This window comes from Numenius arquata, chromosome 5 (assembly GCF_964106895.1).
Source record: "Numenius arquata chromosome 5, bNumArq3.hap1.1, whole genome shotgun sequence".
Classification (NCBI taxonomy): domain Eukaryota; kingdom Metazoa; phylum Chordata; class Aves; order Charadriiformes; family Scolopacidae; genus Numenius; species Numenius arquata.
Genome location: NC_133580.1, coordinates 47,881,069 through 47,895,046, shown reverse-complemented (window position 1 = coordinate 47,895,046; position 13,978 = coordinate 47,881,069). Strand labels below are relative to the sequence as shown.

At 45.1% G+C, this 13,978-nt stretch overlaps 1 protein-coding gene across 1 annotated transcript in view; it reads right to left on the bottom strand.

Annotated features, from left to right (window-relative positions):
• DDRGK1 (DDRGK domain containing 1) overlaps positions 1-7,035 on the bottom strand; it is a 39,389-nt gene extending 32,354 nt beyond the window's left edge. The window contains exons 1-2 of the mRNA XM_074147299.1: positions 6,929-7,035; positions 614-775 (exon numbers count right to left, since the gene is read on the bottom strand). Of these exons, the coding sequence (XP_074003400.1) occupies positions 614-775; positions 6,929-7,016 (250 nt within the window). The 5' untranslated portion in view covers positions 7,017-7,035. The remainder of the gene's footprint in view (positions 1-613; positions 776-6,928) is intronic.
• Between the last annotated feature and the right edge of the window lie 6,943 nt (positions 7,036-13,978).

The following is a 13,978-nucleotide window of genomic DNA, read 5'->3' as shown; positions in this document are numbered from 1 at the left end:
GTCTACAACCCCACCACAGAAGTATAGCTATTAACGGTACATCCAGCACAGGAACAGAGGACTCGTCTCCAGCAACCTGCTGGCAGTAAGACAAAATGCTGCAGTCTGTGGTGATCTCCAGCTTATTGGCTTGATTCCGATCACCACCTGCATGGCTTCTCAGAAAGAAAACTTGAGATTTTGAAGGGATCACTTTGGGAACTAGTGCTTCCCACTGATGTGCAAGAAACCAATGCTTTACTACAGCTCATTATTCTAGTGCAAGGTGCGGATTCTGCTTACCCAAATTTAACCTGCAAGGCTAAGGGAGAAATACAAAAGGCAGTTTCTATGAAGTACGGGAAGAATATGTTGTGATGGCACAACAAACTGCCTAAATTCACCACAGGAGAAGGTAGACACTTCAGTTAAAGGTAAGTGGTATTTAGAGACAAGTGATGAAGTATGGAGAGAAGTCAGACAGTCAAATAGGTTATAGTCAAGCTGTAAATAATTCACAATCAACAAAACTGAAAAACTTTCTTCAGGAGCCAACCGCATCCCTTCATCAACATCAACATCCGCTCTTAAGGTCCATTTCAGTGTTTGCAAGATGAAGTGAACCAAACGTTACCTTCCACCCAGTCTTCTGCCTGCTGTGCTCTCCTCTGGGCCATCATCCGGTTCCCCATATTCCTCCGGCGCCTTGGCATCCCATCTCCCCGCTCTTCAGCATGGGGCCGAGGCCTGGCCACTGCTGCTGCTGCCACCACATTTTGCTGGTGTTCCTCATCAGCTGCAAAAGGGAAACATAACTGATGAGAGATTTGCTTGCCATCTCTGCTTGCTGCAGTTGTCCTTTTGCTAGTCAACTTTTGCAATCAGAAGTGCAATACTAGTGCTGTTTTCCAAATGAGAGAATGCCTCCCCGCTCTCTCTGTGTTTTTTCTCCCTGCGTGGCAGCAGATATGTGCAAGTTGCCTTGCAGGATCATACACTGGAACCTTCTTATCTGAGCAGTGCTCTATGCAATGGAAATTTTACCGACAGTAGTCTCTTTTACAATACCATATGGATCATCATAAAGAGAAAGCTATAGCTATGTGCTGGTAATGTTATTTGATCTGACAGAACCCACACAACTCCCCCCCCCCCCCCGCCCAAAATCATCACACTACAAAACAAAGACCCTTCCCCCAAAGTGCTCAAAAAATATTCTTACTTAATCTAATAATTTAATCTAATGATAATCTGTTTTTCCCTTCTGCCAGAAAACCATTCCCTTTATCTGCCAGGATTAGCAGTCTAGTAATTTCTGAGTTACCAGAAGGCAAGGACCCAGAAGTACTTTTTTTTCCCCTTCATAAGTATTCTGATTTTTAATTTTTTTTTTCATTTTCATTTTGTATTTGTATAACTTAGAAGTAGATTCATCTGAATTCAAGCCTTAGAGCATGCATGTTTCAGAATGGAATATGTAAATTGTTATACCTGAAACAAAACCTGAATAGCAAATAAGGATTACAAATTACAGCCATAATATGTACAGGGTAACTTCATTCTACCACGCTCATTTAAACTGCAGGTTTCCCAACAAACACATGTAGGGGAAGACAGAACACCAAAGATCACTGCAGCTCTTGCTGCCATCCTCTCTGCATATGCTGCAGTTACTAATTAAGATCTGACAAGTGAGGACTATCATAACCGAGGAACAGCCGGGAGACAGCATGGGAGCAAGCAACTGACCGGTGAGCTCATTTCAGAAGTTCTCCATAGAAAACCTTCCCCCAGGTTTTTCTTTGACACCTCCATGATCCTGTTGCTATCATCTATAGTAGTCATGCTGAAACAATCAGATAATGGTAAAATATCATCATCCTGAATACCTGCTTTGCATATTCTGCTGATAAGCGTAACTGATATTTTTGTATGTTGTTACTTGCTCAATCCTGCAGAGTATTAAATACTATGCCTTAATTCAGGTAAATATTCAAATGGTCTCATGGAAAGCTGCAGAACTATTCATTTGCCTAAACTCAGGACACTTTTTTGGGCTTTGCTGGATTATATAGTATCCCAGCAGAAGCACAAAATGCTTTCCACAGTCTGCCAAGCCTCCAGCATCCTCTGATCCAAACAATGCCTTCCCAAAAAGAACTACTATTAGCATATCTATGATCAGGAAATAAGATTTATTATGACTACATCTACATGACGATCAAAGGTGTGCATGCAGCTCATATCAGTATACCTCAACTAACTTCAAAGCAGCTACCTTTGGTACTGATAACAATATAGCTGCAGCAGCACTGAGCTCAGCACAGACTTCAAAGCAGAGTAAGCCGGGGAAGTATTTGGCCAGCAAAGGCATTAGCAGTTCAGGATTGCTGCAACAATGATGTTAGCAGTGCCCTGCCAAACTCCAGCACTAACACACACAGCGACATTTTGAATTGAGTCACTGCACTATCACACTGCTGTCACCCTCTTGTTCTCATCTACGCCTTTTATCTGTGGACCAAAACAGGTCTAGAATAAATTACAGAGTGTAGGCTCCAGGGATCCGGTCATTTTGCTTTAAGGTTTGCCCAGTCTTATTTATAGCATAATAATGCTTATTTTGAATGCTACAGAACATGCTACAGGAAAGCCCAGGAAAGCAGCAGATCGCTTATTGGGACACTACTAAATGCCAGAAATACTTAGTCTGCAAAAAGACTTTCTAAACAAACGCATCGTTTCTCTTAATAAGTTCTTGAAATACACTGCAATTCAAATGCTAGCGTCCCTTTCACCTGAAAGCTTCAGTGTGTCTATCTCAGTAACTTCCAAAGGTGGTCCTGTACAGCTTATCAGCTGTGCAGTTCTAGCGCTCATTCATTCTGGGGCTTGGTTTTGGTTCCCGTTGTCCTGCGAAACAAAGACTGTTTTGCATTTTGTGAAAGAGGATTCTATTTATAAGCCATGTATTCATTTCATACTGAGGTGCTTAACCCTCCCAGGGACAAACGTGTGAACCAAGCTACCCTGTTTTCTCAATTTAATTCTCTACAGGAGATGCAGTAATTCCTCAAAGTTGACCAGTGCTAACAGGGCTCAGAAAGTAGTAAAAACCCCATGAAACCCGATCCATATCATGGTCAAACACACAAGGCAGTTTTTGGACAATACCTTGGACAGATCTCCAAAGCATTCAGACAACTGAAGACACATAGACACTATGGACTGTCATTTAATAGGAAAAGATGTGCTTTAACACAGCTTTTTTCTTTTCCCCTCCTCTGTAGCTTCTGTTTGCAAGGCATTCAGCTGGACAGTCATCTGAAAAACATGAATCTTAGTCCTTGCATTTCTTCCCATCCTTCATGAGGCGGAGGAGAAAAGAGTCATTTACTCTGCCTGTAATACACTTATACCTGGTTGGTTCTTCAGGGGTCAATGATTTGTCTACGTGGCTCAAGACACATCATTTATTCCAGTATCTAGAAAGCCAGATGTGCTCTCTCTCTCCCTCCGAATGGAAGGTATCATAGATTGACTCGAGCTGCACACGGAGGGGTGCGACTGGTGGTTTCAAAGAATACAGAGGATACACTTAAAAACCCTCTTGCTTTTACTCTTGGAACTGGATTGACTGTCAGATTTGAAGTCAAGAATAACCTTCTCTGGGGTCTGGCCCTGTGTTTTTTTTTTTTCCATCTCCTCATGCAGCACAGGGCGTGGTTTGGCCACTGCACTTATCTGAATACATCTCTTCATTTTCCTGTCGCTGCAGATGTCTCAGACATGAGCGGCATCCCAGGCTAGCCAGTTCACACAAAGATCAGTCACAAAAGGACTAATTAGACTTGATATAGAAACATCTGAGTGAAACTTAATGACCAACATTATATTGGTGAGACAAGTGATCTATGAGTTGCTCAATGGTTTGCAGAATGGCAGGCCAGAATAAATTAATTAGATAAAGCCCTCAAATTAACAGGCAATACAAACAAAAAAATTAAACAAATGTCTGGAAAATAGACACGGGTTTAGTTTGTATTTTAAGCTTTATGTTCTCAGGTTTCTGACTCAGCCTTTCAAAAACCAGGCAATATCTCTTTTCTGGAGACAGCAGGCTTACTATCATGCTGAGAGAGCAGCTCTGCCTCTGCGTTTTCAGAAACATCAGCACAGTGCAGAGGCAGCAACGGAGATTATTTCATCTGACTTGTCAGTCAGCACACAGCAGCAACTGTGAAACTCCAGTTGTACTGTCAGAGCTCCTGCCACAAGAGAAACGGAGCAGAACTCTGCTCTGAAAACAGAGCTCTTTTCCCAAACTGGATGTGAAGCACTACTGTTGTTGTGTGAAGCACAAAGAATACTATGAAGTCTTTCAGAGCCCAGACTTCTTAGGACCTAATCTTACATCCCCCAGGTAGAAATCTGCACCTTTACAAAACTTTGCAAATTTCCACTTGCTCAGAGCAAAGACCTTTTTTTCTTGCAAAGCAATCCTTTGCCTATCACAGCACATTATCATCAGTTATATCAGATAAGCAAGTCCATCAGGTTAACACCTGGGCTGGCAAGTTTCGAGGCAGTCCAGCAAGACACAGATACTAGTTTGTGAGCTCCCTCGTTCTGCACCGACACAGCGAGGGCTCCACCTACTGCACCCTCACACATTAGTGGTACTTCCCACCACAGTGGCAGCATCCAGCATCTTCTACCTTCATGCTAACTTAACCCGTGAAATTCAATGAGAAAGTGATTCAAAATGCAACAGGTGGAAGTATGCTTGGCCTCCCTGAGGAGGTGCTTTTGCCCAGCACAGCTTATCACATCAGGGCTTGTTCACAAATAGATATGCCAACCACGTATGGTTTTTTTTCTATTCTCGGCAGAACAAGTCCAGGCTTGATCTTGCTGGAAACACCCTGCTGCTCCAAATGACCTTTCAAAGGAAATACAAATTTACAGGATTTATCTCTTGTGCTCCCTTCATTATCTAAAGCAGTCAAGTCTTGAAGATTTTTCTCAAGAGAGAGTATGAAGAGAAGCTGCTATCCCAATCCCCAGACATTAACAAGAAAAGATGAGAGCTACCACCAGTTCTCAGGTGTTCCCAGTTTCAAGTCCTTTCTATGGGACAACACAGATTTACTAGCAGAATTGTAGCACCTTCCATTTTCCACATAAGAAAAAGGAACAGGAAAGCAAATTCCTGTTTAAGACCAAATTTTGCAGATCTTAAACATACCACAGCCCCAATGGCTTTGAAAAATAATTTCTGCTGTATACAGAGAACAAAGTCATCCCCACAATCTGGAATTTGTGAAGGACTTTATGACGACACAAATCAGTATATAAAGGTAAAAATTGTCTTAAAACCACAATAAAAAAAGCAAGACTAATGTGGAAATGTCAAAAAGATACCACTGAAGAAGAGGCCTCAAAATTATTAAATTATCCTGAATGTAAACTAACTTTAACCAAGCTGCTCAAAACCAGTATTAAAGCTTTTTGAGAATTCAGACCATTTAAAACAAATCTTTGGGCTTCACATTAGTTATAACTTCTTACACTTAAAAAGAAAAGAAAAATAATTCCTCCCAAGTCCCACAGCACCTGATTTGCCTGTGTCATGATACAAGTCAAGTTCAGGAAATTATGTATTTCCAAGCAGTTCAATTTCTCTGGGAAATACACTCACTTTTTTACCAAAAGCTTTAACTAACTAGGAATCTGACAAATTTTCATCAGTTTCCAAGCTGTTGAGAAAGACTTAGACCACGTCGGTACGACAGAAGGCATGAGAGAAACGTGTTGGAAAATTTAATTATTAACAGCAAAAATTACTTTTAACATAAAGTCCTTACCAGCATATGCTCTTGCATTATCATAATTGTGTTTATACTAGTGGGGTATTTTTTTCCAAAAACTAAAAAAACCCAAAGCCCAAAACCTGGAACTGGGGTTGTTACACTGACAAAGCTTCAGTATTTCTCCTGGCTAAACATCTGAATTTGAGACCCACAGCTAAACAACCCCCCTTCTTCCAATCTGAAAAACACACAAGGCTGATAAGTTCACAGCTGCATCTGACTTCTTCTCATAACATGCAACTCGCACCCACACGAGATCGCTTCCACCACGGTTTCACGCTGCCACAACTGCTGGTCAGCAATCAAACAGAGGCAGAAGGGCTGGAAGTGCTGTATCATCTGCCCGTTCCCAAAACGGGACTGCGCAGCACCGCACCTACACCTGGCACGGCCACCAAGCCCTCGCAGCCCCGGGCGACGTGAAAAAGGCGCTAAAGTGGGCAATTTCTGTAAAATGCCGGTAAAGCAGGCAGTCAGAGGCAGGAGAGGGGCCGGGCTTTCAAGTCTGATCGGAACATTAAGGGGCCGTTGCCCAGGTCCTGCCGGGGAGGAGCCGGGGTAAAGACTCGCCTGTCAGCCTGCCTGGGCCGTCGCCTCACGCAGCGGATTTCACTCTCCGTTTTGCAGGAGGAGCCTCAGGGACACCTTCCCTCCGCCCACCCGGCCCGACAGCGGGAACCCAGCCAGACTTTCACGCCCACGGCAAACCCGGCGCCCCTCACCCTGGTACCGCCTCGGGCCGGGAGCCGGGCCGAGACCTCAACCAACAGCAGCAGCAGGCCTCGCCACCGCCCGGGGCTGCCACTCCGGGGCCTGAGTAGCGATCCCGGAGAGCAGAAAGAAAGGCAGGACACCAGGGATCCTGGGGGAACTCGCGGGACGCCCCCGCCATGACGGCTTCCCCTCAGGGGAAGGCCTCAGGCGAGGCGCCCCCACCCCGGTTTCCATGGAGACGCACCCCCCCTCCCCAGGGCCCCCGCCCCTCCCCCGCGCGCCCGTTGAGAGCGGGGGCGGGCCAGGCCGGGGAGCGGCCACCGGAGGGGGAGGAGGGGAAGCCTAGGCGAGCCGTGACCCACCTGCCCTCGCCTGGCCGCGGAGGCGGGTGGCGAAGAAGAGGAGGACAGCTAGAAGCACAGCAGCGGCGGCGAGCAGCGCCGCGTCCATCCTCCCCCCTGGCCCCGCCCACACCGGCCGTCGTTGGGGGCGGGACTTGGTACGTCCCGCCCCGCTCCGCCGCAAGGACCCCGAGCTGCGGGCCGGCCGCTGGCTGCCTGCAGTGAGGTAGCGCTGAGGTGGGCGCGGCGGGGTCGGGCTGGCGCAACGCCGGGCAGCCCGCCCGGAGAGGGGGCCTGGTGGCGAGGCGCGGCCGTGAGAGGGAGCGCTGCCCGCAGGGCGGGCGAGGGAGCGCTAGGGGAGGCGGCGGGGTCCGGCCCAGCCGCCGGTGCGCCCGGGAGGGGCGGTGAGAGGAGGAATTAAAACCTGTGAGGAAAAACCGCCCCTGAGTGCGTATGGGAGCTGGCGCTCAGGCGCTTCCCGCAGCAGCACCGTGGAGTGGGCCCCCGTGGGCGCAGCAGGTTTGCCCATGCGTGGAGATGTCCCCACCCGTGACCCTGCGGCGGAGTGCATGCACCGGCTCCGCCCAGGCAGACCGTGCTGAGCGTGCTGGCCGTCGGGGTGCCCCTGGCAATGAGGCTTAAGTTACACCTACGAGTAGTCCGTACCTTCTGCCTTTAAGTCAGCGGTGTGTAGGCATGGAATCGAGCTGGAGCTGCCTGGCCCAGCCGCACGTCGGGCGGCTGAAGAAACGGTATCCTGTCGTGGCCTGAACCAAAGCACTTTTTCCCCTGACAAAATCGGAGAGACTGCCCTTGATCTGGCCCCAAACTAGCTAGCTGTCTCACACAGTAAGCTGGCTTAATGTGGTAAAAATGTCGGAAACCAAGCTGCCCAGAGGAAGCTGGTCTGTTTAAAAATCAGGTTAGCATTGATCTATGCAGAGCCGGTGCAGGTGGGTGGGCTTTGGCTGTAGGTTGATAATTGCTTTAAGCTGATCTAATGCTGGTGTCCAGCCAAATGGAGCCTCCTGTCGCTTCCCTTTTAGTGGTAGTGATGCTCCCTGACCATGCAATGGGCCAGAGCGGGGAACCAATTCATTTTTTTTTTTATGTTTTTCTGGATTTAGTTTTTAGATCAGAACATGTATCAGCACAAAAAGATGCTGCATGAATTTACAGCTGGGGGTGGAGAACAAAATTCCCCCCCCTTTCTTTGATTGCCCACTGGTAGATCTGATACCATTTGTTGGGCTCTGCCCCAGTCCTTCCATGAGTGATAAGTATTTTAGTTTTTACTTGTTTTGACTTGCTTTGTGGTTGTAAAGTTCTGACTGATCTAGCCCTTTGTTGCTTCAGACATCCCTTTAGTGTGGCCTTTTAAAGCACTTTTTGTTGGGAGGTATTTTTTGGGGAAATGCTTTAACAAATTGAAAATGGGAATTAGCGGCTATTAGACATATAGACATAATCAAAAGAACTGTGTTAGCTAATTACTCATTACTGGGGACTGCACAGCTGCCTGTGCACATACCACCATGAGCTTGAGACAAATTCAGATCTGTCTGCCACAGAAAACAGCTTCTGCTGAGTGTTAACAATGTAGAACCAGCAACACAGTGGGAAGTGCTCAGAAAGGAAGTGAACTATGGACTGGATGTTTTATTAAATGGTTTTATTTTAATATTAATCTTTCAAATCTCATTTTGGAAATCAATGACAATGCCCCTTTGTTTATGCTTTGTGCAAACTGTATTGTCTGTGGTCTGTTTCTGTCTTACCAGGTTAGTCTAGTACTCACTGTGTGGTCAGAAAGGACCTGTCCTCTGGTAACTTTTGAGGCACAAGGGAAACTGTACCTATATGCAACTAGATAAATTATAAACTGAAGCTTTCCTGGTGGTTATCTTTAGGGTATGCTTCAGACAATGCTTATTTTATATCATGTGTAATGTTCACGATTGCTTGTAAAAATAAAAACCGAATGACAGATACCTGGGTTTTTCTTCTATGTCTTTGCCTGTGAATTTGACAAAGGGTGACACTTCAATGAGAGTTAAAAACAAAGCTTTTAATTATTTTATCTGTAGGATATTTTACTTTCTTAAAATCCATTCTGATTAGAGGTCATACTAATGTTCCTAAGAAATATTATGTGCTCTAATGTGTCCTGGTTTGGGGTAAAACCGTGAGTGGGGTGGGTTCCCTTCCCCTGGCTCATTTCCTAGGATGCCCGAGCTGCTTGCCCAGGGTTTTTTTTGATGGAGTCTGAGTAAGGTCAGTGTCAGTGCATATCGCATTTCTGCGCCAAGATTTAAAGAGAAGCCACCCCTTCAGCCCTTTCAGCAATATTGACACTAAAATAATGATTTTAAGAATGCAGCTGTCATTCACACTATCCAAAGGGGCTGCATCCTCCATCTCTGATGGTGACAATGTCGCCTGAGCAGTAAAGGGTGAAGTAAACATTCCCAAGGTAAAATTCAAAGTATAATTATCAACAGAATTCAATACGAAATGCCCAAGGAATCCAGGTAAAGAAACCAGCCATTCAATCATGGTATGGATCAGAATCAAACACAATACCAGAATACCACGTTTGAACCACCGCATACAGACACAAAGAGCAAGTAAATTATACAACACATAAGGCAAATTACACAGTGCCGAATCAAGTAACCTGGACGAAATCCCCATCAAGATATGATACAATATTCTGTCTAAAAACATGATGTGAGCTGTCTGTTTTAATCTCTGAGAAAGCTGGAATTCAAACTATTCAGACAATCTACTAGAGCTCTAGTTGTACCACAGTCGAGCCCCACGTTGGGCGCTACAGTATACAGTGTATACAAAACCGTATCAAGCTCCTAGGATGATGATCACATCACCAGCAGGCACGGGGGAAAGTCCCAGACTGGACTCGGTGATGGACAGGAGCTGGATTCCAGATCTGGAGTCAGGAATGCTCAGATTGGGATCAAAGGCAGGCGAACAGACGGGGTCCTCCTTGGACATCGGCCATTGAAGGAAGAGTTGACCCTTTGATCCCTCAGCTTTTATACTGAGCATGATGCAGATAGGGTGGAATACCCTGTCGGTCAGTTTTGGGTCACCTGTCCTGTCCGTTCCTCCCTACAGGTGTGACCCCTCTATGCTTTTCCTCTTCCGACCCTCCAATGGGGCAAATAACAAATTTACCTGACCTTGGTTGTTATAGCAATAAGTATAAGCAAGGGCCTCTCTGCATACCATTCCTTGGTATAATCAGGTCTTATCACCGTGAGAGTGAACAGTTTCTGAACAATATGCTGTTAATTTTCAGAGTTTAGTTAGTTAGAAGATGCCCAGCTAAAAAGGTAAAATTACTGAACAGAAAATCAGTTCTGTTTTACCTCAAACTAGGACATAATGTTTGGATGTTCTTCCATAGTCCTGTATCAAGTCCTGTAACACTGCTGGGAAAATAGTAAATGGGCACAGGCCAAGTGTGTGGTACCAGCCTGTGCTCTGCTCTGCAGCAAGTTCATCGCTGAAGGAGTGGGAAGTGGTTGGATGTTCTCCCAAACCTGTCTGTGTTCAGCGATAGTTTCAGTGTAACTCAGTCCACGGCTCTCTGGGGCACAAGTAGCCGTGTCCTGGAGCCACACACAGGCATACACCAAACAAAGCTCAAAAGATGCTTTCAGAAAGAAGCATTATTGCAGTAACTTTCCTCTTTCCTTTTTTTTTTTTTTTTTTTTTTTTTTTTTCCTAATTTTACTGTCATTTGTGCTTTGCTTGGTACCAGTGGCTTCAGCAGATTTGGAGGGAGTTAATGGCTCCCAGATCCTGTTTTGTCATTATCCCACTAATGACGTTGGTCTGCAGCCAGCACTTACTTGTGCAAGTGATATGTATTTCACTTGCTTGCACGGTCCGTACAGCCTTTAATAAGGAGATAATGTTAATAAAGTGATGTCATCCGCTCCTTTCTGGGCTGCAGAGATAGCAGATGAGTTTTTTTCCTGTAGGTGTCACCATTATGCCATGTAGAAACAGAGCTCAAACTACAGATGACTGACAGTGCACCAAATGCTCAGTTCAGTTTGGTTACGACACCGGGATCCTCTTCAGAAACATTTTACTTCCTTTGGGCTGTTATTTCTCGGATGCCTGTTTATATTTTTCCTAGTTTAGATCTGGAAAAGTCCCTCTGGTTTCTTTAATAACCGTAGATTTCAAAGGATTGAGGCTGACTTCCTACCAAGACAATAGGAAGGTGTATGTGAAGCCTGTGATGAGCAGTGCGTGTTAATTGAGTTAAAGGACTGCCTCTTGGAGCATAACTCATCCCACTCCATCTTGCAAATATCGCACTATGGTGGGATCATAGTAATCCAGAACTTGCAAACCTGTGCGATTTCCTCAGCCAGCGCCTGCTCCTGATGCAGACAGCTTTGGGGGAAAATATGTGGCTTTTCAAATTATTTTCACAAAAGGTCAAACTGCACATTCCCCCCTCAAATGCCTCATTATATATAGGAATTATATACACTTGCGTGGGTGATTGTCACTTCTTTGTAATAGCAACGAGAATGAATCCAGCTGACAGTGCAGTCCCAGAGTGCTGGATTCAGTACGTGTACGGTGGGTGGCGTCATGTATTGATGTCCAGTAATGACACTCTAAGTAGAGGCAATTCAGCTTCATCTGTGCTAAGAAACTAAGTGCATCCAGGAACTAAATGTAACCTGGGCCCTGTGGCCAGCTGGCACAAAATGCCCTCTTCCACGCTTGTAAACTGTCTTGCCTTCCAGGAGAGGGTGGCTGGATGCAAACTGCCTGCTGGGAGTTGTTCTTGGACTGTTCTGTGCGTTGAACCGTGCCTGGGGATTATCTAGGAAAATTCAAATTGGCACCCAAATTTATGCCGGGGAACTTTCTAACAGCTTTCTCACATGGATGATTACTTTCCAGTGCCTGGGCATGCCTGAATTTACAACGTGGATGTAACCTTCGTGTAACAAAAATATATTTCTGGATGAAATAATGCAAGTGCTGCCTGCCAGCTGCCTCCTGCTTGGATATGGACCTCTGGTATTCTTCCAAATACTTGTCTATAAATGTGTTAATGAACATCCATTTCTGAATGCACTTCTCCTGTGCCAGCGGGCAGAAAAGGCCTTCGTCACCTTCCAGGAAGCACTCTGTGGATTGCAGGATCAGACTCTGGGAGGTGTCTGAATCAGTGTGCCGGAGGTAAAGAGCTGCAGATGTATTTTATAATTGCAGGGCAATGAACTGGTAACCCCACATGTGGGGTGAACTCCCCCTGGCATCAGGATATGCCATATGGTACCTTAGTACCTCCCCAAAACCTCTAGAGAAGCCTGTGAGACTTGTCTTGATCTGCTGAAACCCTCATGCTTTGTTTTCAGTGCTCTACTTGGATTGCTTGTTTTAAGAGAAATAACCTGGCTTACTGTTACTTCATATATTTTTTAAACGGGGGCCTATAGGAAAGATGGGTGCAAACTTTTGAGCAGGCCCTGTTGCAATAGGACAAAGGGTAATAGTTTTAAACTAAAAGAAGGAGGATTTAGACTAGATATAAGGAAGAAATTTTTTACAATGAGGGAGGTGAAACACTGGAACAAGTTGTCCCATCCCTGGAAACGTTCAAGGTGAGGTTGGACGGGGCTCTGAGCAACCTGATCTAGTTGAAGATGTCCCTGCTCATTGCAGGGGAGCTTGGACTAGATGATCTTTAAGGATCCCTTCCAACCCAAACTATTCAATTCTAATCAAAACAGTTCTTGATAAAAAAAACTGCAAAATTGAGACATCCACAAAAACAAGATGAAAGCACGACAGAGGAAAATTAGGTTCTGCTTGTGTTGGTCTCTTGTTCTAGAGTTTCTGAAGTTTTTAAGCGAATGGGTTGTTACCAAAGGCCTCTCTTTTGTTTATAACCATATGCTAACTAAATTGTTGTTGCCTTCCTATTAACCTTCTTACTGTGTGAGAAAATAGTTCATTACTGAGCTTCTTACTGTGTGAGAAAATAGTCACCGAGCTGATAGTGATAAGGATGGGATAACAAGAAGTAGTTCACCATTTCAAGGTTCTCTTGTATGTCAAAGTATGTACTCCTTTATCAATTAGGACAAAGCTGTGGCTACTTCAAGGAACATCCTTATCATCCTCAAGAAGCTGGCAAACTTACAGTAAACTTTTACTGTCCTGAGATGCCTCAATACCTTAAAAGGATAATGTAAGGAAGGGTATCCTTACCCGAACTGAGGAACTGAGGAACTCATGCTTGTGCAGAAGTGTTTTGCTAACACTGCAAAATTTAATATGCATGTGCAAAAGGGCTATTCGGTCATCTTAATGAATGTGTAAGCCTAGGTGGAGTTATGTGTTAGGTAGGCGGAATAATGAGAATCTTTTGTTTATAAATAATGGGTGAATATTCCTGGTAAGGGGTGCTAGATTTGTGGATTTCTACCCGATGTCGAATAAAGCAATATCTCCTCTCTAAACTAGTTCTGGTTTCGAGAGCTTTTATTTCAGGTAACGGGGTCAATCTGTCAGAGCTCTGCCTGCAGAGCAGAACTGCAGCCCTGGATTTGTCTCCTGTGTGCTCCCAGGTTGCTGCTGAATGCAAGCTTTGTGGTCCTACCTTGGTTAGGCTGTGAGAATGCTAACAGAGCTTTGTTGGAAGTTATATGAGAAAGACTCCACTAGGTGGGATCTCATGGTTATCTCCCCTTATTTTCCTTTTCTCTATGGAATGCAGGTGATCACAGTCATCAACTGTACTGTCACTTGCAAATGGCGTTCCATAAACTTGGTTCTCACTGTGTAGCAGTTTCCATTCATTTTGTCTTCCTGCTTTAGAGTTCACGACATATCAGAAGGTGCTGGAAGGTTTGAAGCTATTATGAGGTTTTTCACAGTGTTGTGGTTTATGGCAGTTTTTTTCTGAAGATTTGAGTGTTTGGTCTAGTTCAGCCACACCACAGTTGCTTCTGGGGCAGGTATTACTGGCTGAGAGATGCAGGGAGTGAGACTTGGTGATCAAAGGCT